The sequence below is a fragment of the Rosa rugosa genome, chromosome 6, assembly GCF_958449725.1.
Source record: "Rosa rugosa chromosome 6, drRosRugo1.1, whole genome shotgun sequence".
In the NCBI taxonomy this organism is placed as follows: Eukaryota; Viridiplantae; Streptophyta; class Magnoliopsida; order Rosales; family Rosaceae; genus Rosa; species Rosa rugosa.
This window is the reverse complement of record NC_084825.1, coordinates 19154962-19182083: the sequence shown is the minus strand read 5'-3', so window position 1 is coordinate 19182083 and position 27122 is coordinate 19154962. Positions and strand designations below refer to the sequence as shown.

The 27122-nt window shown below is 37.5% G+C and overlaps 1 protein-coding gene, 1 long non-coding RNA gene and 1 pseudogene across 2 annotated transcripts; 2 read left to right on the top strand and 1 right to left on the bottom strand.

Moving 5' to 3' along the window:
• The first annotated feature begins 12629 nt into the window (after positions 1 to 12629).
• Positions 12630 to 13457, top strand: LOC133717702 (uncharacterized). The gene is made up of 4 exons (XR_009849890.1): positions 12630 to 12788; positions 12865 to 12971; positions 13054 to 13274; positions 13444 to 13457. It is a non-coding gene; the product is annotated as an uncharacterized LOC133717702 (long non-coding RNA).
• A 45-nt stretch (positions 13458 to 13502) lies between these two features.
• LOC133716337 (myosin-2-like) lies at positions 13503 to 17110 on the top strand (annotated as a pseudogene).
• Positions 17111 to 23154: 6044 nt separating this feature from the next.
• Positions 23155 to 24244, bottom strand: LOC133716336 (uncharacterized). The gene is made up of 2 exons (XM_062143046.1): positions 23950 to 24244; positions 23155 to 23783 (listed from the first exon to the last, which is right to left on the bottom strand). The coding sequence occupies exons 1-2, from the start codon at positions 24242 to 24244 to the stop codon at positions 23155 to 23157; spliced, it is 924 nt and encodes a 307-aa protein (XP_061999030.1).
• Between the last annotated feature and the right edge of the window lie 2878 nt (positions 24245 to 27122).

Here is a 27122-nt window from a genome sequence, read left to right as displayed (position 1 = left end):
TCAACCTCGTTGAAACCCGGTGACCGCGCGCCAGTCTTAGTCTCTCCAAGAGCCGACTGTCAGCATCACCAGATCAACCCGGCGATCGTACTTCCAGTCCTAGTCTCCCCAGGAGCCGACTGCGAGCGCAACCGCCACCGTTACTACCAGCGAAGCAAGGGTAACGCCCTCGCAACCCAGCGAAGCTAAAGTCACGCTTTAGCACAAGCCCGTGCTTTCTCCCAAACTTCCCAGTGATTGCTCTGCTTAGTCTACAACACTAAGTATCGATTCAGTGACGCGAAGAGATCACGCCCAAAGTCCTTATCCGTAAGGCAAGAAGTCCTTTTCCGGAAGGCTAGAGAAGAACCATGTGACGAGGTTGGTGCTCTCCTCGTCCACAACGCTTGAAGAAGAAGTCAGGTCAAGGGACTACCCCGACGACTGCACCCCACGGTGCTGGCACGCCTGCGCACACGCTCAAAAGAGACAGTTTGCAAGCCAACTGGTTTTGGAGCCAAACATATATATATAGAGATATAGATATATATAGATATATATATATATATATATATATATATATATATATATATATATCAATATATCATGTATGTGTGTGTGTGTGTGTTTATATATATATAGAGATATATATATATATATATATATATATATATATATATATATATATATATATTCTAAATATCGGTTGACCAATTCGATCGGATTCGAAAATATGGTGAAATTGGCTAAATTTTTTACCACACTCATAATTTATTGTAATAAACTCATCCAACGGTCGGTTTTTCCATTTTCTTTGAATTGATAGGGGTTGCTCTTAGGAGTGTATGATATATAAATATAGGTTTATAAGAGTAACTACGTTTGACCTAGTTGATCGAATTCGAAACGATAACCAAATTTGCTAGATTTTTTACAACCACCATAAAATATTACAATATCTCAATCGAGCGGTTGGTTTCTCCAAATTCATCTTCCACTTCTTGGTTGTTTTAGAATGGACCTCAACAATTTAAATGCAATGTATAAGTCATACAACTTTTGGAGACAAATTAGTATAGGCCAACGTATTTGTAATTAAAAATTGAAATTTTTATCTTATGTCCACACACATCCATCGATGAATTATTTACAAGCGTGATGTAAAAAAATAAACAAGTTTTGCATTCATCACGCCATCGGTCAACCAAGAAAACATGCAAGTGACTACAATTGACTAATCCGATCGAGTTCGAAACTATGGTGAAATTGACTAAATTTTTAACCACACTCATAATTTATTGTAATAATCACATCCAACATTCGGTTTTCCCATTTTCTTTGAATTGATAGGGGTTGCTCTTTGGAGCGTGTGATATACAAATATAGGTTTAGAAGAGTAACTAGGTTTGACCTAGTTGATCGAATTCGAAACGAAAACCAAATTGGCTATATTTTTTACAACCACCATAAAATATTACAATCTCTCAATCGAGCGGTTGGTTTCTCCAAATTCATCTTCCACTTCATGGTTGTTTTAGAATGGACCTCAACAATTTAAATGCAATGTATAAGTCATACAACTTTAGGAAGAAAATTGGTATAGGCCAATGTGTTTGTAATTAAAATTAATTTTTTTTATCTTATGTCCATGCACATCCATCGATGGAATATATACAAACGTGATGTGAAAAAATAAGCACGTTTCGCGGTTGTCACGCCATCGGTCAACCAAGAAAACATATAAGTGACTACGGTTGACCAATCCGATCGAATTCGAAAATATGGTGAAATTGGCTAAATTTTTTATCACACTCATAATTTATTGTAATAAACTCATCCAACGGTCGGTTTTTTCATTTTCTTTGAATTGATAGGGGTTGCTATTTGGAGTGTATGATATATAAATATAGATTTATAAGAGTAACTACGTTTGACCTAGTTGATCGAATTCGAAACGATAACCAAATTGGCTAGATTTTTTACAACCACCATAAAATATTACAATCTCTCAATCGAGCGGTTGATTTCTCCAAATTCATTTTCCACTTCACGGTTGTTTTAGAATGGACCTCAACAATTTAAATGCAATGTATAAGTCATACAACTTTAGGAGACAAATTAGTATAGGCCAACGTATTTGTAATTAAAAATTGAAATTTTTATCTTATGTCCACACACATCCATCGATGAAATATTTACAAACGTGATGTAAAAAAATAAGCAAGTTTTGCGTTCATCACGCCATCGGTCAACCAAGAAAACATGCAAGTGACTACAGTTGACCAATCCGATCGGGTTTGAAACTATGGTGAAATTGACTAAATTTTTAACCACACTCTTATTTTATTGTAATAATCACATCCAACGGTCATTTTTCTCATTTTCTTTGAATTGCTATATGTTGCTCTTTGGAGTGTATGATGTATAAATATAGATTTATAAAAAATTAGTGCCTTTAAAAATTTATTTATCAATAAATTAGTATCTATATATAAATAAAGATTTTTTTTTGGTACAATATAGAATTATAGATATGTTATCTTTGATTGTATTTGATCATTATCCAATGAATTTCCAAAGCTTGATTAAAAAAAAAAAAAATTTGTGTCTTTAAATATTTATTTATACATAAAGCCCGCAAGGCCCGGCCCGAAAAAGCCCGCAAAGCCCGCTTTATATGGACGGGCTTGGATCCGTCTATTTTTAATAAAGCCCGGCCCGCTATTATTTAAAAATATAGCAAGGCCCGGCCCGGCTCGGCCCGTTGACGACCCCTAGTCAAGAGTGTCCTGTCCTAACCCGCATATATAGGGACAGTCATTGACGACAGTACGTAGTGCGCGCTGTCAGATTTTTGTTTCATGCATAGACTTTACTCTAATGGACTCTGAAATAAATTTGAAGTACTAACTCCGCACATGATAATTAAAATTCTATGTTACAAAAAAAAAAAAAAAAAAAGAGCTCGAAAAGTATGATTATATAGAGCGGTCATGGAAATTCCTATTTTCTGAGGTTTTCAGAATTATCATATATGCATCCTAGCTTCTTCAAGAAATGACAACAGATTGCATTTCCAAAAGGAGAAAGGTGGTGAATTAAAACATGCATTGCTTCACATTGGCCTCAAGACCCCACTGCCAAAAGATTGAATTCAAAGTTTTCACTGCACCATCAATTTTAAGGAATTAATATGTCACCGACATAAACAAATGGGTTTCTTTTTCTGAATTGGAAAACATATATGTGCCTTAATGATTCAGTAATTTTTTTTTGTCAACTTAATGATTCAGTAATTGAATAGGTTGAATACCTGAAATTAACTTTCTTTGTTTAACAGGTATCAAAATTCAACAAGATTTGGGTTTCTTTGTTTAATAGGTTTCTTTTTCCACAAAAGGTTTCGTGGAAAAACAAGATTTAATTGGTTTTAAATCGTTTTTATTTGGTTAGGCCCGGGGAAAAGTTAAGTAGGGAATGTGTCTCCCTAGGGTGAAAGACCTAAAACCTGATTAGGATCCGCTTGTACGGGGTGTGCTCGGTGGCCTTAATGCGAGCAATGGGCTCTAACCGGAAAAAGAAGGATTTTCAAGGATTTGTTGGCATTTGAGTCAAGAGTTTGTAAACCATTGTTGTTAAAATATACAACCACGGAAAGAAAAAGGGTTTCTGGACTTTGATCATAGTAACTGAGGAAAATTCTAGTATACGTTAATGTATGGCATACATCAAGTTTGTTGAATATTTTAGGTTGTTGGATATAATTAAAATGTGAATATATCTAACAGTTTAGAATATTCAATTATGGTAACTTGCTTATCCGTTAAGATATGAATTTTATTTTTCTTTCAAAAGTTTAAATTACATATCTCCATTAAATTTTGAGACTTTCTCAGAAAACCCTAATTTGAAATAGAGAAGACGAACAAAAGAGGAAGGACGATGTGCCAAGGCCGAAGAACAGAGAGAAGTGGACTCTAAAATTGAAGTTTGAATGTGGGTTTTAGACACAGGCCGTCAATATCATCCTAGGTTCCATTGTGCGGGCAAATAGTTACGACCACTATAACTGGAAGTTTCAATCAATACCCAGGTACGTAGAATCCTTTTTGGTATTGTATGTAGAATCCTTTGATCGCTGGTTTTAGGGAAGTTGAGGCTTGTTGTGAATTTATTACTTTTCTTGATTGCAGTGCTTTACAGATGAAACTAAGAAACAAGGCCCTAATATAAACGTGATTATAAGACACTGCGATTATAAGACTTTGTAGTGGTAGGTTCCGCTAGATGATAATGATCAATTATTGTTGACCAGATAAAAGAAACAAGACATCTTGGTGGCTTCTAGTTCATGTATATCATAGGCCTCAGATTGTTTTTTTGTTTTGTTTTTTTTTTTTTTTCTCAAGTTGGAGGCCACGGCTGCTGCTAGTGGACATCATAGTCCCATCCTTGGCAGACATAGAGCTTATTGACCTAATGTTTATATCAAATATAGGGGCAGATAATAATCTAGGCAATATCTATTGTTTGCGAGATAATGGCATACTGATCGATCTATTATCTTCCTAGGTGTCTGGTCCTCTGTTCTCCTCTATTAATTATTAATTGTATTTATATTGTTCTCTATGTTTTAAAATGGGATGGTTTCAGCATTTGTCAAGTTGAGTGAGTTAGAAAATGTGCAGTTTCTAACTTTCTATTTATATAAAGGAGTGAGGAATGTTGAGTGGATTAGTCAAAAAGGGAAAAGCTAATGAGTAATGGATGAGCTTTACTGCATTTTTAGTAAGCTATTGGTAGTAGCCTAATGAAAATGTTAGAAAGTAAAGTAGGTTTCAGCATCATTTTTCCTTTATCCTACTAGTCTAGCCCGAGGTTTATGCTAGCCTCTACCACATTTTGAAGATTTGGAATGGAGTAATTCAGTTTTAGATATTTATACATTGAATGGATGAGCTTTACTGCATTTTGAATTGAGGCATGACTAATGCAGCAGAAGCTTTATCTTTAATTGAATTTCTAAACAAGCAAGATCTTTCTATAAAGCAAGATCTGTTAAACAGTGACAAGCGTGGCCTGTGGCATACCATTGTAGCGATACTGTCTCAACTTAACTACCTGTTAGGTGTTGGGATTTAATCACAAAAGCCTCAGTACAATTGGGTAAGAGTCACCCACTTATAAGTTATATTTTATTTGTTACTTTTCCAATGTGAGATCTTTCCTCTCCAACACGCCCCCTCACATGCAACCTAACTTTAGGTCTGCACATGAAATTAATTAACAATCTAATTCTCACATTAAAAATTGGGACACAAGTCTCATATCAGAGGTTTGGTCAATGTAACAATCCAAGACCCACAACACGTCCCCTCACGTGCAACCTAACTTTAGTTCTGCACGTGAAATTAATTAACAATCCAATTCTCACATTAAAAATTGGGACACAAGTCTCATATTAGAGCTTTGGTCAATGTAACAATCCAAGACCCACATCAGACACTTGGTAATAATCCAATCGGAATATTCCGATGGCAATATAAGGAACCCAAATTTGGGCCTATGACAATTGGAGACGCAATTGGAGAGAGACCCGCTCTGATACCATGTTAAACAGCAACAAGCGTGGCCCGTGGCCTGTTGGATGCATTACGAGTATGAAAATATATGCAAATTTGTGTGATGTTACCTACTCCCAAGATTAGGAGGTCAAGTTTTAGTAAAGGGGAAAAGTAAGAGTATCGTACCCAAGGGATTGAGTAACTCTACCCTAGCTAGATCACGGCGAAAATATAACCTAGAAAACAAATTTAAGTCTACATTTTTACAAATTCACAACCTTTGCCCTTTGGAAGCTAAAGATCATGAGGATGGTATTAACAATTGTGGTAGTGAGCGGTTTGGTTGATTTTAATTTGGATAAAGAAAATTAAATGCATAAAATAAAATAAACAAATAAAAATGTAGAGACTAAATCAATGAGAAGAATAGAGACTTAGGTATCACACCTAACCTTACTCATGCACAAAATGTAACCCATATTTGATGTAATAACATGCTTTGACAAACTTCCCCTTAGTGCTTTGGTGAAGCTACCAAGAAACCAACTAATCATGCAATTTAACAATCTCTTTTGAAGCAAAGCTAAATTACACAACCTTTATACCATTCAAATCTTCCGGATCCTAAATAGCCTATGGTGCCGTGAGCCTAAATTCTTCCGGAACCTAAACTCACAACATCATGCTTTAATTTCAAGGTAAGAAATTCACGCAACTTAGTTCTTCACGTATGAATAAGCTAAGCCACCACCTATTTAGCTACACATGCTCACGGAATCAATAGTTTATCAAGTTCATGTTTCCGATTCATTAATTTCCTAAAGCATGCTTCTAGGTGATAAATCTATAAACACACTTAGGATACATGAAAGGATAGTAGCCAAAAGATTCAAAACATGCATAAACATCAAACCACATGGAAATTTACATTAATTATTTGCACATAGCTAGCCCTAGCCTCAAATCCAACTACTCACAACACATGTTATTACAAATACAAGCCATGAATATCAAATTAAAGAGAGGAGGAGAGAAAAAGAGAAAAACTACCCAACCTTCCACCTAGCTCTCAAAGATGTCAAATGATGAGAGAATTGCTTCAAGGTATGGGATTTTCGGTTTTACAACCCAAAACACCATACACATCCACAAAACTCAAGAACAAAGGCTTGGGTGTGTGAAAGCAAGTGTTGTGATTGATTTAGAGTGTTTAGTAATTTCGGTTTTGGTGAAACCCAAGTGCTTACACACCTATTTCTCACACAAACTCAAAGAACTATGTACAAGGTATGAAAAACTAACCTAAAACTAGAGAAAAGAGAGATTTTGATGCTCCAAAATGAGGGAGCCAAGGGGATGCACGGTTTTGGGAGAGAGAATGGGCTATTTAAAGGCCAAGGCAATTCAAATCAAGGGTGGAGATCAAAAGGAATGAAGGGCTAGATGTGATTGACAAATGTACATGTAAGCACAAAATGTGGATCTAGTTTTTGACTCCACATAAAAATGACCTAGAAAGCCCATAGATATTTTGGTGGAGGAGAAAAAGTAAGGGTAGAAGGATCATTGTGTAGGGGAACAAGTTAACAAATGAGAGACAAATGTGTAAGGTGTAAAAATGGGACCACTTGTCATTTTTCAAATTTTGAATTTCAAAATAACCATGACCTAAAGTCTCTAACCCTAGTCAGCTCTTCCTTGTCCTCCACACATGTTCTCGGCCGGCCAACTCAGCTGGCAATGTCCGGAATCCGGCGTTGACCACCGTTGACATTTTTTTTGTCCGTTTGCGCACTTTCTTCTCTTTTCTTCCTTCACATAAATTTCCACTAAGAGTTAGGATTGGCCCTTGACTTCTTCATACCAAATGTTCCTCCATGAGTTTAGATCATCCACGTAAAATTTCAGAGCTTAGTTCGCCGTGTTTTGGCCAGAAATGCTGTCGGAATCCTTACAGATCCTTTTTTGCATTTTTCGTCTTCTAGTGTAGAAACTTGAACCGATCATTTGAAGGCCTTCCATTCCAAACTAGCTCATGCACTCTTCATAAAAAATTATCCTTAGGATGTGTAGAATAGATCTGGAAAGTTTTAACTCATTTAGAGTTCATTTGGTCAGTCTTCCCCTCCTTCTTCCTTGCCTAGCTCGGTTTCTCCTAGCCGGAGTAGGAAAATGTGCTAAAGTTGAGTTTTTAGTGCATTTCCAAGCTTCTCCATCATTTCCTATCATGATGAGGAAAACATAATAAATATGTATAAATAAACACAAAGGTTAAGCAAAAGTACAAAATTAGGGGAACAATTACTAGGTAATTACGGACCTAACATGGCCCACCATTGTACTGATACTGTCCCAATTTAACTACCCGTTAGGTGTTGGGTTTTAATCACAAAAGGCCTCGGTACAATTGGGTAACAGCCACCCACTTATAAGTTATATTTGATTTGTCACTTTTCCAATGTAGGATCTTTCCTCTTCAACAAGAACTAGTACCTATGAGAAGCTTAATATAAACTAATCAGGTATCACAGAGTAGTGTATAATTATAAGGCGAAGCGGCCAATAAAATACAAGGCATTAGGAAGTGATTTGAGACATAAAACTCAAATGGGATTCCAGTTTATAGAGACTACGTTGTATACATGTCAGGCCCTGAAAATGAAATGAAGGTAAATCCCTTTCTCACTCTTGCAACAGACAAGAAAGGCTCATATAATGATGCAATCCTGAATGGGCTCGAAATCTTCAAACTATTTGACTCCAATGTCTCATTTGACGCCCAATGCAATCCTGATTCGCTGCAAGTGATCGAAAAGACCAAAAAAGTCAAGTGAGTCAACTCCTACAGTTGCCATTGTTGCTAGTGTCATATCCAGCTTAATTATGTTCTCGGTGGTGATTGAATTCTTGGTCTTCAGGTGAGGATGAAATCTAAGAACTCAAGATCCAGCCACAGGACAAAGAAGTCAATGAAGGGCACGAACAATGTCAATGAATAAGCTGCAAAAATGTAAAAAGAGAATCAAGCGGAGAAGTGATAGCGGAGCGATGGTCAGGCCGCCATGGCTCTGATACTCTAGAATTTCAACTATGGACCAAGAAGGAAGAGAGAGAAACAAAAAGAAAGTCAGAGAGAGCCTGCTGAGGAGGAAAAAAAACTTATTTAACTATATTCTTTTCTGATTTATGATAATAGAGGTCAAAAATAGTAATTAAGGTTGTAATTTTGATAATGCTTCGATATTCCAAGCCTAAGTCATAAAATTGATGACAGAACAAATTATGCACTACTAGAATTATGCCATCAAAAATCGGCCAAAAAATGACGAGAAAAAAAATCATGACTGATGTCTTAGTGGGTGATGAGAAAGATCCAGAAAATCCAGACATCAGTTTTTAGTGAATGTTCTGTATCAGTATAGACATCGGTTACCCATTATAAATCAATATAAATACGTTTAAATGATAACAAACTTGTATGTATAACTATTGTTAAACCCTCATTTTATTGCCTTTAATGCTTAAAGAAATATAGATCCTATAGCACAACTATGCATTTTAACATCGTTATTCATTTAAGAAACAATGATTGATACTGTTTCACACATCGGTTCCCATGAACTTTTTTTGTTGTTCATGATTTTGACGCGTAATTTGCCTCATATCCCACGATTTCAGATTCAGTATATACAATTTAATATGGATTAAATTCAGTTTACCCCCCTGAGGTTTGGGGGTAATTTCATGTTAGTGTCTGTCCTCTCAATTTAATCATTTTACCCCTCGAGTTTTTCAATTCTCCTCAACCGTGTTCATTCCGTCCAATTTGGACGTTAAGTCTGAAAAAAAAGCCACTTTAAGGGCTAAAATTGTCATTTCAAGGAAAAAAAACACCATGACCAAAAAAAAAAAACCATGACAAAAAAAAATTCTTCATTTTTTTTTTTTGGTCATGTTTTTTTTTTTTTTTTTTTTTTTTTTTAAATTCTCTTCTTCTTCTTCTTCAATGAGAGAGAATTAAAAAAAAAACATGACAAAAAAAAAGAAGAATTTTTTTTTTGTCATGGTGTTGTTTTTCCTTGAAATGACAATCTAAAAAAATATTATTCTTCTTCTTCTTCTTCAATGAGAGAGAATTAAAAAAAAAAAAAAAAAAGGAATTTTTTTTTATCATGGTTTTTTTTTTGTCATGGTGTTTTTTTTTCCTTGAAATGACAATTTTAGCCCTTAAAGTGGGCTTTTTTGTCAAACTTGACGTCCAAATTGGACGGAATGGACACGGTTGAGGAAAATTGAAAAGATCGAGAGGTAAACTGATTAAATTGAGATGACAGGGACTAACATGAAATTACCCCCAAACCTCAGGGGGGTAAACTGAATTTAATCCATTTAATATTGTATGAACTGATATTAATACTTATAGTAACATCAGATCCTCAGGAAAAAAACGATGTCAATTTTCTTGTAGTACATCGATTCTGGTAAAATAACGATATCCAATACCTTATAATATATTGAATCATGAAAAAAAAAACGATGTCCGTAGATTTTCGTAACATCGGTTTTTTTGTCTTCATCGATGGCAGTACTTATCCTGGACATCGATCTCTATCTAAGACACGATGTGCACTAGTTTCTGGCATAGTAATTCGATCTCTTGTGGTTAATGGGACATCAATTTTCATTTTGGAACTGATGTATTTCTCTTAGTGGACATCAGTTTTTATAGACATCATGTTCTTTAGAGAGGATAATGTCCACAAAATATGTAGCTGCTGCTATAAAATGCAATATCCACAGTTGATAAAAGTGATTTGAATATTGGGGTATTCTGTCCAAAATCATCATCCTTGACAGTTCACAAAATAGGCAAAATAAAACCCCAATTAACCTACCACAAGTCTAGCCTAGCAGTTACTATTGCATTTTTGTTCATAATTGCTGCAGTCACTTCATCTACTACAAAAAGGTTAAACAAAAGCTAACCTTACTCAAAATCAAGAAACTAGTCAGAATCTACAACAAAGTTTGTAATAGTCGGCCACTTCAACCTCGCAAAGTCTGTAAGTAGTCTGTCCAGCGTTTCATCGTCTTTTTCTTCTGTTTGTTGGGCTTGTCATAGGGAAGCTCAGATCGACTACACCGGAACTCAGTTCGACTACGCCCAAGTAAACTATGGAGACAGACCAAGTGTTGTGTGAAGTAGGCACGATACCTCCAGCAAACAACTTCTTACAAATCTAGACACGAGAACATGTCTATTTAATGCGTCTTTTGAACTATAACACAGTTTAACGTATATATACACACACTGATTTCAGTGAGTAAAATTGTATGCATTTTCTTGTGTGGAGCCCAGTCATTCAGTTCTCACGGATGTCTGTATCTATAAGTTAAAACCCACTGATTTTTTATCAGTGTGAGAGTCAATGTGTTTCAAATCTGTGTGGGTTGCTCTTTTTGCTAGTAGTGTATGTAAAATTATAAACACACGTGTGTGTAGCATATAACAAATAACATATAGCGGAATCTTATGAAATATTAACATATATGAATATAAATGAAGACAATAGTCTTTACAAGGTTCCAAATAGACATGATACATATGGTTTGTCTTTAGAAGGAAGCACTCCAGACAAGGCATACATCTCCAGTACGTATTATTCTATTGCATTCAATTCTTTCAATATATGTGTCTGTGTCTATATATATATATATATATATATATATATATATATATATCACAAACTTCGAAGATGAATATGAGGAAAACAGAATCAATATTTGACCATCAGTACTGAATGCACACATATCAACTATGGAAGAGAGATATCTCTCACCTCTTTAAGGTAGCTCGCTTTCTCCGCAAAACATAAGATATGAGCAAAATCAAGCAGCCCAGGCAATCTTTCCACTAGATGTTACCATCTGAGTATTCCCAAACTTTAAAGTAATGGTACGGAACCACCAGAGGCATGGTTTTAATCTTTTAGACAAGTCTAAAACTACTTGTAACTTGTTTCTGAGCAGTATCTCTGTTTAGAGGGTATTTTGCTTTTGGGCGTCCCTTAGGTGAAGGATCTTCATAGTTGTTCACCAGCAAAGATGAGAAGGGTCCTTGTGATGCATTGGTGGCTTTAATTGAATACAGCAAGTGTAATCTTCTCAGAAGTACCTAGAAAAAGACACAGATAAATTTAACATGATGATATGATCAATGCAACAAACCATTTTAAGTTAAATTTACTCAACTCAACATTATGTTAACAATGCATGTTCACTATATATCATCCGACTCATCTCACATTAAGGGTTGTGTGACTCACAGATATTCCGATAATTAAAGATAATATAAAATATTTAAAGGTTCCAGTACGTTCTGATAATTCACAGCTATATGCATGGTTTTCAAATACCCAACGAGCCAGAGAACCAATTGATTGCAGTTAAATTTTGCTGAAAAACCAAATAAATAGGAAATTACTCTCAATCAATCCACGGCGGTGCACTTGGTTCTCTGGCTCGTTGGGTATTTGAAAACCATGCATATAGCTGTGAATCAATAGAAGTCCGGTATTTGAAAAACCTTTTTAACAGCAACAATAGAAGTCCGGTACTAGGAAATTACTCTCACTCAATTTATAAGGAAACTAAATAAATAGGTCCCCACTTGAGAACTACTCTCTCAAACTTGGATTTAGTTAACCAGACAAATACAACAGCATTCCATACCAACACATATATTCTGGTAGGGGTGGGCGCGGTGCGGTTCGGTTCGGTTTGAGGCCCAAACCGCAACCAAACCGCTTTTTTCGGTTGGCCTATATATCAAACCGCAACCGCCACTACTAGAATAATGTCATTAGACATCGCCACTATTAAATCGGTCAGGATTGCACCTGATGTTAAAAATCGTGCTAACATCAGTTTGTGAAAAAATCGATTTCTATTGTTATTATAGACATCAGTCACCAACTGAAACGATGAGAAAAGTTTCGTTGGAAAAATTTTCAAAAACGCGGAGGGACTAAGTTGAAATTTTCAGATACGCGGGGGGACCAAAATATTCATTTCCCCAACACTTAGAATTTTTTCACTTTGTCTAAAACTTACCAACCCTAATTACTAACTCTCACTTTGACTCCAGCGCGCGCCTCCTTCTTCGCGTCGACCTTGTTCTCCAACCTGACCCGCCCCGAGCTCGTTCTCAGACCTGAGCGGCCTCGTTCTCCGACCACCACCAGCGTAGGTCCTCTCTCTCTTCTCCCCACCACCAATACTGATTTTCTATCCGGCGTTTCATCGTCTTTTTCTTGTGAAGAGAGTGTGAGATGGGAGCGGAGAAAGCAGAGGCGTCGTTGGATTGGTTGATCGCCGGGTTCAACAGTCAGATCTCAGAGCTCCAAGAGCTCGTTATTGCTCGAAATAGTAAGACCCAACCTGATTACCCAATCTTAAATTTATGAACTTTTGATACGGCTCTTATCATCTCACATATTCTTCCAATTAGTGCTTAAGCTCAGATATCTGGTGGCTGGAGAAAACTGAAAAAGAAATTAGGGATCATGTCTCGATTTGTTTCAAGCTTTTCAGAATGAGTCTACGGATTATATATGGTGGCAGGTAAATGGGTCTAGACTTTGTTTATAGCATGATTTTGATGTTTTGGCAGGGATTTGGGTATTTGTTTCTGGTGGCTGCAGAATATTTGGTTCAGGGCGATGGGCTACGGTAATACCACTCTAGATCTGGTTTTTCTTTTGGTATGGGTGTGGAGTGTTAACTTGTTTAAACTTTATTTTGCTGAAATTGGGATTATTGGGATAATTGACTTGAATGGAAATTCTCATTGACTTATTGAATATCCCCTATGGGTTGTTTCTGGGTTTTTCTCTTACAGTGGGGAAAGTGGAAATTCTCATTAACTTATTGAATATCCCCTATGGGATATAGTTTGCCATGGAGAGTCATATAAGTTTTTTCTCTTACAGTGGGGAAAGTGGAGCTGGGAAAACAGAGACAGCAAAAATTGCAATGCAATACTTAGCTGCTCTTGGTGGTGGGAGTTGTGGCGTGGAACATGCAATCCTTCAGACCAACTGTATACTGGAGGCATTTGGAATTGCAAAATCATCCAGAAATGATAACGCTAGCCGATTTGTAAGTTATTATTATTATTTTTTGTTGTTGCAGCCCTGTAGTCATAGATTTACTGTGCTTTCAAATTATAATTGGAACTTGGTCATTTATTTCTTGATAATAGCCATCCTCCTTCTCCCCATTTTATAAATGAGATCTGAAGGAATGCAGCTTGGGTAATGTTATTTCTTATTTGCTCCAGGCTAGGGGAAGTTGCTTGAAATTCATTTTAGCTCAGTGGGAAAAATATGTGGTGCTGAAATTCAAACCTGTAAGCTTTTTAATCTGCATACATTGCTGTTTGGTATGCTATTACCTGATTATAATTTCATTAACGCTAACTGACTTGATTTCACCACCTCATGTACGTGTGGACACCATTGGTCTATCTTGATTGTGGACAGTGTTTCTAGAAAAGGTAGTTAATTTGCCCTGTATCAACTGAAGCTGGTAGTTTCATTGTTTTAATGTGCCTTCTCTTATATTATATTGTGTCACGTGAGCAGTCAAGAGTGGCTCGACTGGAAAATGGTGAGAGGTCGTACCATATCTTTTATCAACTTTGTGCCGGTGCTCCATCAATGCTTAAAGGTAGGGAAGTTGTTGTTTTTTAATTATTCCATTCTACCTTCTTAGTAGTTTTAGATGCTGTATAATCATTCCCTTACTTAGTTTGCTTATCTCAGCATCTGTCACTATTTTCTGGCGAATCCCCTAAACTTTTTCCTAAGCTATGTGCTATTTATGTAAACTAGAAACACCACATCCCCGATGGTTGTCGGATACTGGATAGTTAATTGGAGTGGGTGGTTAAGCAGTTGTGGGCTATTTTTATTTTTGCTATTCTGTACTTTGACATTGTTGAACATGACTACTATGATTTGTTTTATAGAATTTTTTTTTGATATATTTTTGATATATATTCAAAGGTCATTATCATCCATTTTCAGTTTTCATTGACAAAATATGTTCTCCTTATTATTAGTATAGATTATCTCTTAAGAGTAAAGACTAAGAAAATGTCAAAGCATAAGTTTGAGAGTCTATATTGCTGACTATCTTGTCGTATGGTCCATGAGCCTTAGCTTATGTGTCACATGATGGGGTTGGGTGAAGCATAAATCTTATATTTAGTTCTCTTGTTAGCAAAAAAAGAACACTAAGCTGTATGTTAGTTGGCTACCTGATATTCTGGCCCCCTGGAGAATCAGCTGTTTTCATGTCAAATAGTATAAGAAGTTAGACTGCAAAATATGTTTGATGACTTTTTCCCAGGGTTAGGGAGTCAGGTATAAATAGCAGCCTTGAGATGACTTTTTCTAGTCTTATTGTCTCTCACAACTTGCTTCATGTAGTGATTTAGCAATCATCCTGATCTATGGCCTTACTTTTGTTTCATATCCAAGTTTAATTGGGTTCATATAGTTTTATGACAAACAAAAACCATATCTATATATTAGATCCTCCAACAGTGGCGTCTATTCTACTATCAACGTCGTCCATACATGTCGATTTGTAAAGATATTAATAACATAATGCGACTGACTCTATGCTTTTGGTTGCAGAGAGGCTGAATCTGAAAATGGCTAGTGATTACAAGTATCTAGTCAAAGTGGTTGCTTGGCAATTGATGGTGTGGATGATGCTCAGAAGTTTCACATGCTCATGGTAATTATAGGCAGTTATTACTAATGCCAAGAAAAAGGAGAAAGTCGTTACAATTACCATTCATGCAGTCAATGCACCTCTTTTTCTGGTTTATTGCTTCTACAACTAAAGTATCACTTACCCCCTTGTTTTCTTGTTTTTTCCATATCCCCCCAGGAAGCGTTTGCTATTCTTCAAATTTCTGAAGAAGATCAACTACAGGTGTTTTCTGTGCTGGCCGCTGTTTTATGGCTCGGAAACATATCATTTCAAGTAACGGACGATGAAAATCGTGTGGAAGTGTTGGCTGATGAAGGTAAGATATATGTAATTGGCTTGGCAATAATTCTATGGGATATCTTTCATGATGCTGGTTCTGATGCAGTTGCCTTGCTGGCTTTGGATATTTGTTGATAGTTATAACTAGAAAGGCAAGGTTTTCTGTTGGGTTATAAAATCAATAACCAGAAGCTAGAAAGGTGTTTTCAGGCCTAAAATCTACATATTGATTGAGCAGTGCTAGAATGTTGGGCACATATTTATGGAGTTTATAGGTTTAATGTGTCCATAGTGATCTTAAGCCTTGGGCTTTTGAGGCCATAGAGTAAATAGCCCAATTCAAAAAAGTAATCCAGAAAAGGAAGTTCACAAATAATGGGATTGTTTTTTGTCACAAATAATGGGATTTCTGAGGACAGCATTTGAATTTCAGTATCTAAAGAGATGCTTAAATTGTGTTTTCACATTGTTGGTAGTGTTTTCCCTAGTGTCTTGGGATATAACCTTCTGGGATATAACCTTCTGCCGAAGTCAGACACATATTACCTCCAAGGGAACTGATTAGGGAACTAATGAATGTTTACATATGTGTGACTTCTCTTTGATTTTTCTTTTTGGCAGCTATAACCACTGCTTCCAGGCTGATGGGATGTAGTGCCCAGGAGTTGATGCTAGCTTTATCCACCCATGACAATGCTGTTGAGGATAGTATTGATAAGAGATTGACGTTGCAGCAGGTTTGTTGAGTACTGAACAATCTGTCTCTTCTCCTTGACTATAATATGCTTGTGATTCACATGTCTTGTGAAGTCATGCTTTGGTGCTAGTGAGTGTGTGCAAAAAGGAAATAGTATTTTTCCCATTGATTACTAAAGGGATGTTATATCATTTGCAGACTATAAAATCAAGGCTGGGTACGTCTTTTCTGCTTCTTTGCCCCCATATCTTGCGAGTGCTGCCATTACTGCCATTGATGTTCTTGAGGAGAACCCTGATCTGATAACGAAGTTGAAGAAAAACGTTACGTTACTATGGAAAGGTCTGTGCTTGATCTCATTTTTCATGTGCATGTCTTTTCTCTTGGTTTGATATCGCACGGCCAATATAGTCATCACTTGATTAGTAGTGTCTTAGCAGTCGCTTATCACATGCCTTGTGCTGCCATCCTCTTGATTGAGTATTGTGCTGTGATGTGCAGGATTGTCAGGTGTAATGGGGGTTGCTTATATTCAAGAAGTTGGGAAAGCCAGCCTCTTTTTTGAGTTAGGCTAGCTTTTAATTAACATTTTTGTAGCAATTATGAACAAACATGAATACTAATTGCTAGGCTAGCCTCGTAGTAGGTGAATTGGGGTTTTATTTTGCCCATTTTGTAAACTGTTAAGGATGATGATTTCAGATATATATTTTGTGGACATCATCCTTGTAATAGCCCAATATTCAAATCACTCTTGTCAACTATCGAAATTGCAATTTATAACAGCAGCTATATATTTTGTGGACATCATCCTCTTTATAGAATGTGATGTCTAGATATAAAGTTGAAATCAGTTTTAACCATAAAAACTGATGTCTAGTAATACAGATACATCAGTTCCAAAATGAAAATCGATGTTACTGAAATATACAGACATCGATTTTTTTTCGAAAACGATATGTTACTGAGTACCAGACATCAGTTCCAAAATGGAAATCGATGTTACTAAAATATACAAACATCGATTTTTTGTCGAAAACGATATGTTACTGAGTACCAGACATCAGTTCCAAAATGGAAATCGATGTTACTAAAATATACAGACATCGATTTTTTGTCGAAAACGATATGTTACTGAGTACCAGACATCAGTTCCAAAATGGGAACCGATGTCTGTAACAGTATCAGTCATCGGTTCTTAAATCAATAACGATGTTAAAACGCAAACTTGTGTTGTGTAATCTATATTTCTTTAAGCATTAAATACAATAAAATGTGGGTTTAACAATAGTAAAACATGTAAGTTTGTTATCATTTAAACCTATTTACATCGATTTATAATTAGGAACCGATGTCTACACGAATACTAGACATCGGCTAAAAACCGATGTCTGCATTTTCTGGATCTTTCTCATCACCCACAAAGACATCGGTCGGGTTTTTGTTTCTCATCGGTTTTTGGCCGATGTCTGGGGCCATAATTCTAGTAGTGCGCATTACAAAAGGGCTGAACCGATTATTTCGGTTACACAATTTTTCGGTGCGGTGCAGGTCGGTTTCGGTTTGGAGCGATTTATTAATTTCAACTAGAAAGAGAGGGCCAAAATCAAGTTTATTTTTACTTAACAATTTCAATAAGGCATAAATAAATTTTGGATGCATTTAGAGTCCACACAAATCGGCAAATGTCACCCAAATATCAAGCAACTTGCAGAAAGACCATAGCAACTTATTACACACACACAGATATATATATATATATTAAAAACTGAAAACCTAATCAAAAATGGATTTCTTATATATTGAAAACCAACATTTCCATCAATAGAGAAATAATAAATAAATAAAATGTAATTAAAATAAATTCGGTGTGGGTCGGTTTAAATCGGGCGGTTTATGACCCGAAACCGCAACCGAACCGCTTTTAAACGGTTCGGTGCGGTGTGATCCTAAAACGACACCGTTTTAGTTCGGTGCGGTTACCGAACCGTTTTTTCGGTGCGGTTCGGGTCGGTAACCGCATTTTCGGTACAAAATGCCCACCCCTATATTCTGGGTAAACTGCTAATTAACCTCCAATCAAATTAAAATACAGTAAAATATAAAAATATTCATCATTGAATTCAAGAGCATCAACTCGATCAGCACGTAAATCATCAGGGACTGAAATCTTCTGTCCCCATTCCCCTATCACCACCCTGTCCCTTCATTCTGATTGGTTAACAATGATTAAAAAATGAATATAAATATTAAAAAATAAAACAAAAGTTTAAGATAAGGATTTTTTAATCCATATCAATCAATCAGAATGAAGGGACACCTATCCCATCTGAATTGGGGACAGAGAATTTGCTGCCATCCGCTGATGCAGCAGAGAAGGTGGGCACCAAGTCAGCACCATTAACAACAGAAGTAATAAAATTAGCGCCTGATTCTGCCAATTCCCATGTCGTACAAGCAGCTGCATTTAAATCCCGAGTTAGTACTAAAAGCATAAAGCAAAAGAACAAATGGATTTATCATGCTAAACTAAATAAACATCGGAGCAATATCATACATGATACATGTTCAAAAGAACATGATACTATCTCTTGCAGTTAGTAACATAAAAAAAAAAAGGACCACAAATGGTTGGTGCATAGCACTAAAGTTTAAATTATTTATGACAAGTAATGAAAACAAACCTGGAGCTAGCAAACGTTACACAAGTGGTTGTCTTCTTAAGGGGGCCAAACACACACACACACAACTAATTAACATGAATAAAATAGAAAGTTTCAGAGGCAACAACTACAGATATCTTCACACCAAATAAGAATTGGATTACTGTACATGAAATGGGAATTAATTTGAATAGTCATCAAATTTATCTTCATTAAAAGGCACGCAAATTGATTTACTAAGATAATTGGTAAGATTACATCTAACATCCAACCAATGACATTACCTTAAGTTCATAGCCAGGATATTGGTCAAGCGCTTCTAAAAGATGCGGTTTTGCAAGCTTTGCAATCCACCTTGCAGTCACAATTCAACCATTTCACAACGTGCATAACCCAAAACTAGATCACTCTCATGCACAACGTACTGTGATGGAAAGGTACAACAGCCCCTGTTGCCTCTTTTAAAGTGTCCTTGATACTATGGGTTCCACAAATCAACAAGAGAAAGCATTTTTGGTCATGATCAACCAGAATTGCAAAAGCAGGCTTCAAGATCTGCACAACACAAGTACATACAGAACTATATAGCATGATCAATTTGTATCACTGTTGAGTAACTGAGAAAATAATCTAAACTGTTCACTATATATCAAGAACCTATTAATTAATGCCAAGGGAGTAGTTGTTCCGGTGCGTAAATCCCACGCGCATGGCTTATAAGTTGTTCTTCTATCGTTGGGCAATAATTTCAGTCCAGGCCTCTTTCTTCCTCTTTTCTCTGCCTTTTAGGGTGTGAGCCCTCTTGTATTTTAAGTTTTCATTTTGGAGCACTCTATTATGTTTTAATACATAAACTCCTTTTTTTTTTTTTTTGGCTTAAAAAGGACCCGAGAGATTTTGCTAGAATTTTGGGACTACCAAAAAAGAAAGCTTTTCTAGATGGGATTGAGGGGTTTGGTTTGGATCCAATTCTAGGGTTTGATTTTGAACTGAATCAGATCCCTCCTCGTTGTGATATTCTTTTTTAATTCCAATAACACTATCGTACTCATTATCAGCAACAATATCCTTTGAATATTGAGCACTCCATGTTCCTGAACCCATATTCGTATATATCAAATCGGCAAGCTTAGGGATTCAATTTCTTGCGCTGGATAAATAAATATAGAGGTTCGTTCGAAGATATACCACCGAACACGTCTCAAATGACTTGGGCATGATTTTTGAAATAGAAATCTGGACAATCAAGGATCAAACTCGATCGAAACTGGTTACCCATAACAACTAGCTTGTGGAGGTAGTAAGCCACCAATACTTGGTTTGTAGGATGAAATCTGAAATCTACTGGGCAAGTTTATGACTATGAATAGATTCTCTGAAAGCTTGTTTCTTGGGAAATTGGCGAACTTCATGGAGAATTAGGATTTTGAGGGTTTGAGTCTTTGAGAGTGAAACAGGAGAAAAAAGAGAGATAGAGAGACTTTGTGAATTAGAAAGACTAGAATTGTGAGTGAAGTGGGCAACAATTTACAGAGAGAAAATAGGAAATCCTTTGGTTGCCAGTTGGAAATGACAGTTGGAATTCTTGTGGGCCAAGTCTAGGCCAATCGTTCATGCGTGTAAATCCCACGACCCACGCGCAGATACAAACCTATAAGTCCTTTTTAATGCTGGGCAATAATATTAGCCTAGACCTTTTTCTTCATCTCTTCTCCGCATTTAGAAAGTGAGCCATCTTTTATTTTAATTTTTTTTGTTTTTTGGTTTGGAGCTCTCTATTTACTATTATGTTTTAATACAAAAACTCTCTCTCTTTTTTTTTTTTCTTTTTTTTTCTTAAAAGCAACCCACGAGAATTTCTAGAATTTTGGGAGTAACGAAGAAGAAAACTTTTCCGAAAGGGATTGAGTTGTGGTTCTCTCTAATTTGGCACGATTTGTATTTGTGTCGTTTAAATCCGTAAATTTCTAATTTTAATGTATCATTCTTATGATTCGAAACATTTCGTTGGCTATAGATAACCTTGAAATTGAATTGTGGTTTTTTTTTTTTTTTTTTTTAGAATCAAGCCCACGGGGCGAAATAGTATATTCATTACAAGCCAGAATAGGCCGTTACATACCCTTCCGCTGTCATTTAAGGACATAGACAGACAAGAAGGTAGTGGTAGTACCCACAATGGTACGTAGAAATAGACCCACTCATTATAGATAGAAATATCGGATATCCTCCTTTGGTACTACGCCGGAGGCGCTAGAGATCTAAGTTCCTAATACAAGGAAATTATTGAATTTAGATAAAAACTAAAAACATAGGGTTGGGCCAAGGGCCAAAACCCTAGCCCAAAATAGCAATGGACTAGGGCAAAACCCCAGCCCAACAGTTCGCGGCCCAATAGGGTAGTCCACCAAGGGAAAAGGCTCCAGGCCCGTCATGCTTCAGGCTCCAGATGTTGTCAAAACTCATTGTATCCAGTTCATTATTAATGAAATTTCTTCTTTATTATTAACATCTCATACACAGAAATGGCCACTGGACTTCACACTGGAACTCCAAAATGACAGACTGACGGAGCCAAAAAAACCCCGACTCAAATATAGACTTAAAACTTGCACAACAATTAAAAGGCAAAGACAATATGCGCAGGAGCAGTGAATTCTTGACACACAACTTTGTCAACATTAACTCGCCACCCTAAGTCCTCCTGACCTGCCTTTGATCGACCAAGTCTACACTCGTTGTGACGTCAAACCCGACCAAATTGAAATGCTGGACCGTCAGACCTGAGACTAAATTAAACCCAATACCATTACCACTCTAATGTCAACACCGGCAATCCACAAACGCTCCAAATCGCCATCACCTCTGACACGAAATTAGACAGGAACAACCCACCAGAAGGCCAAGGATGATTGTCTATGCCAGTATGCCACCGCCAGACATTTTCACCACCGCTGCTGACCCAACTCCGAAACAGGAACGCCCGCTAAACCGCCGAAGAGAAGATTGTCTATGCCAAAAATTGCAGTGCACCCGACCCAACAGCTAAAACTTAAAACAAAACCTTGATAGTGACTTATTGCTGAAAAACAAAACAAAAGAAACCAAACCCTAAAAACTAGTAATAACTGCCCACCAACAAGAGCCCAACAAACATTAAACCCGACCCAACCCCCTTTCGTCCGAACAAGGGACATCCATGCTACGGGCCGCTACACCCACTGTCCAACAACCTATTGCCATCCACCCTCCTCCGACCACCGGAAGACAACACTACTATCCGGCAGGGACCCAACACCAGTAAATCCCTCTCCAACATACAAGAGCCCCCAATTCTCTGAAGAGCAAAACCATATCCGGGGCACCCACTGTTGCCCTCCTCCAACCCATCATCAAGGGATCGCCTTGCTGCAGAAATTGAAACCCCAATCACCAATGGATTTGCGCCGCGTCCACGATCAGTTCTAAGGTTGAAAGATCTTGATCTTGCCATCCTCCCTCCATGCCATATCAGTCTTACCCCGACAAGGCCTGCCTAAACTCAGAACAACCGAGTCGGCGATGATGGATCTTCAACCCGACCTCTGCTATCCTCCTTCAAACACCAGTACCTACTAAGAAGGCAAAAACTAGAGAAACTAAGAAAAGCTGAGGAAAATAAAGCTCCCCTCCCGGACCGAGATGCAGCGGCAGAATCGCCGGCTATGTCCGGCCGGGAGAGCACAAAGGCTGGTTTTCTTTTTTTCTTTGGCGCGTGAGGCGCATTCTAGCTAAATTCTTGCTGAGAGTTTTGTTTGTTTAATTGAATTGTGGTTTTAATTGTGCAAATTTAGATAATTATCATGCTCATCGACTTGGAGAAAATAATTGAGGTAGGTCTAATGCCATAGATGTCAAGAATCTAATCAGTTTGATTTTGTTTTATCAAATTGGTAAATTTGCATGCTTTATGATGTTCTGATCTTTAGGCTTTAGTAGTTTTGGGATGAAAGTGTGATTCCCGTTTAATAGCAAAATACATGGAAGGATTTGCATCACGTAAAATTGGTTTAATTTCTAAATCGGTATGCAGAAAGAAAAAAGAGAATAATTAAAAAAAATTAAAGGGAGGAATATGTTATAATACAAATTTTACCCTTAAAATGGGTCCCACCAAGCTGAGTTTTTTTTATGCGAAAAGACTATATTAGATGCGGAAGCCTCTTCGGCAACCAAGGTTTACAACATCAAACAACAGGGCATTAGACGCATTTCTGGGAATGGTGTCCGTCCAGAAAAGGCCGTCTATAGAGGTGTGCCCAAGGTGAGCAATAGAATCAGCTACAAAATTTGGCTCTCTAAAAATATGTTGGACTTCAACTTGAGCATTGGTATGATTCAACCTCAAGGCGCACTCCAAGCTATTCCTTAGGGCAGTAGCTTCTGCCACCGGTACCGTAGTATTACCGAAACCTTTGGCCGCCGCATACAGGGGTTTACCATCTTGATTGCGGATTACAAAACTCCCTGCCGTAGAAGATCCTTTTTTCGATCCGTCAAAATTGATTTTAACAGCTCCTGCAGGTGGAGGGGACCATGCAATGTTGTGGTTAGCGATTTGTGGGGTGCCTCCACCCAAGGGGCATGCTACTTGAGCTACCAGGTTTTGGAAGGCCGCTGCTGCTGCAATAATGGATCTGGGGCAAGAGATCACTCCACGGAAAATGGCATCATTCCTAGCTTTCCAAATCTGCCAGCATAATGTTAAGATATTGACAAAAAGACCCCGATCACAAGCTTGGTCAACAAACAATTTCCTGAAAACTTGAAGGTATCCTTCATTCCAAGACAAATCATTAAGATTAGCCAGCTTCCAGACTTCTTTTGTGAATTCACAGCATCCAAACAAGTGGTATGTTGTTTCATTATCATTGTCACAGTGGACAAGAGTTGTCATCAACATAGCCAAATCTGGAAAGGCGATCCCTTATCTTGAGCCGACCTCTAAAGAGGAGCAATCCAAAGAGTTGAACTTTAGGGGGAACATTAAGCTTCCAGAGATTCTTTAGTAATTCTAAGCTGCTATGATTATCTATTTCTGGTAATTGCAACCAAGTAGCAGTTTTAATTGTATAGTTACCACTGGTGGAAGGACCCCAAATGCATTCATCTTCCTGGTTGGATACAGGAATCGAAATACCCTGTATTTGGTTCACCACCATTGGATCCAGAAATCGTAATAATTTATTACAGTTCCAATTATGATTTTGAATGTAATCTGCCACCATTTCATCCATGTTTATCCATGTTCTAGCATCCTCAGGTAAAAAGTTAATAAGGGGAAAATCAAACACCCAATTAAAAGTCCAAAACTTAATCGACTTAGCATTGCCTACTAACCATCTCATTCCCTTGAGAATAAGTGGTCTCATGTCAAGTATTCCTCTCCAGGCTAGGGAATGAGATTGCTTCTTCTTTGCTTGGAAGAAAGTAGTCTGCCGAAGATATTTTTTCCTAACAATCTGCGACCACTAGTTATCCTGGTCAGTTAACAGTTTCCAGGCCAGCTTACCAATGGCAGCATTATTAAAATAGGTCGTAGGCCGGATTCCCAAGCCTCCCAAATCCTTGGGGGTGCACACCTTTCTCCAGGCCACCGGGGAAGAATTGAAGCTTGTACCCCAGAAGAAGTTCCTTGCAAGCTTGTCTATATGAGTCGTGACCTTATTGGAACATCTAAAACAAGACATTACATGGTTCGACATTGTAAGTAAATTTGCTTTGATTAAAGTCAATCTACCTGCTCTGGAGAGAGTATCCTTTTTCCAACCTGCAAGCTTGTTTGTAATCCTGAGAAGAAGATTTTTTGAGTTAATCGGATCCTTCCAGAAAATTACATTATGAATACCCAAATATTTTCCAATAGTAGCTTTCTGTTGAATGTTTAGAATATTAACAATGTCCCTTTTGAGGCTAGATTGAGAATTAGGTGAAAAGAACAGTGATGATTTATGGAAGTTAATTCTTTGACCAGATGCTAAGGAGAACAAGGACAGCACCGTAGATATCTGCCTTGCAGCCTTTCTAGTAGCTTTTGCAAAAATGAGCCAGTCATCTGCAAACATGAGGTTTAAAATTTTGAAGCCAAGTGGAGAGGAAAGCATACCTACCTGGGTCTTATGTGTGCAAGCCAGTTTATTAAGTTGCCTTATTAGAGGTTCCATAGCCAGTATAAACAGGTATGGAGAAAGTGGATCTCCTTGTCTAATGCCTCTTGTGGGAGAGAAGTGGCCCTGCGGAATTCCATTAAGAAGAATAGAAAACGACACCGAGGAAATACAATTCCTTACTTGATCAATCCAGCTTTGATGGAAACCAAATCTCTGTAAGCAAGTAAACAGATATATAATTCCAATTCAAATAGTCATAGGCTTTTTCTAAATCCAGTTTAACAGCCATTGCACCGACTGTTCCTTTCTTTTTTGAAAATCAGAAAACAGTTCATGTGCAATCAGAATATTGTCCTGAATTAAACGTCCCGGTGCAAAGGCTCCCTGGTTTTTGAAAATACATTTATGTAACATGGGTCTCAAACGCTTGATCATGATTTTTTTTATAATCTTATAAGAGACATTGAAAAGGCTAATCGGTCTAAAATCAGAAACCTTTTCAGGTTTATCAACTTTTGGGATAAGTGCTATATTTGTATGATTCAAAAGAGTTAAAGGGGTATTGTCAGCAAAGAAAGATTGGATCATAAGGACAACCGTTTCTTTCACCTCAGTCCAGCAATTCTGGTAAAAGCTTGCATGTAAGTCATCCGGTCCCGGAGCTTTTAGCGGCCCTATCGATTTGACCGCCTCCCAAATTTCCTCATCTGAAGCAGGCTGCAAAAGAGAGGCATTATCAATGTCAGTAATACAAGGTTGGATCAGATCAGTAAAGTTTTGCAAGTGGTCATTGGTAGTAGGTATATCAAGGTGAAAGCGTTTCTTAAAATCCTGGACAAAGGTCCTTGTGATGTCCTTTTCATTTTCAATCCAGCTGCTAGTTGAGTCTTGTATTCTGGTAATTCTATTTGCCCTATGCCTTAAATTTGCCCTGGTTTGAAAGAATCTAGTATTCCTGTCTCCTAGTTTCAGCCAATTCGCCTTTGCCTTCTGGGCCCAATAAAGGTCTTACTCTCTATAGCATTGTAGCAGTTCTGTTGTGATCAGGTAGTGTTGTTCCTGTAAGAAAGTAGAAGATGGTGAGAAGATCAATTGATTTTGGATATCTTTACACCTGTCATTGAGGTTCTCGATCCTTCTAAAAATGTCACCGAAGACATTTTTATTCCAAACCTTTGCCTGATGGCAAAATTGATTTCTAATAGTAATGAAATTTAGCATAGGGGATTTTCATCACTAATCAGCGATTGAGTCCTCGTTTTCTTCTTCACGCAGGTTTCTCGCTCTCGTTATCATAGCCAGTAAGCCACTGCTTGTTCTCTTCAAAATACGTACTCTCTCTCGCCTCCCGACGTCCGTCGACGACAATACAGAATGATATTTCTTACATTTGTGCATAGTTGTACCGAGAAAATGTGGTAACAGAGGGACCTTGACCAGGATAACTGCGAAAAGGCGAATGGGATATTTCTGAAACCCTAAACCCTAATTTCTCAATCCCTTTAGAAAACCCAATCTTCAGATCGATCTAAACCCATAGCAGAAAACCCATAGTTGGTATTAGCGAGATGACAAAGATATAGAAGCCATTGTTTTCAATTACAATCTGAACAGAATTCCTCCATGTCGGCGTCCAGTTCCGGTGCTCAAGCTATCTGCCCATGGGCGTTCATGGGGTTCCTTGACTCGACTACTCCTCCGCCCACAGCTCCTCCTCCGCCCAAGGCGAAAACTTTCTCTATGAAGGTATGGTCTGCAGTTTTATCTTGGTTTAAAGTCAGTATTCATTTCCTGGATATATATGATTTCTTCTCTTACCCACTGCAACATGGTTTTGGTACTCAATTGCAATTGCTATGGTGGGGAATGATGGGAGCTGGCTTCTACTCTCTTTGGGAGGCTAGAAATTCTATCCGTTTTGATGAGCGTCGCTTAACTACTGATTATTTGATTCGCTCTATCAAGCAGCAAATTCGAGAGGTTGATTCTTGGGGTTTAGGAATTA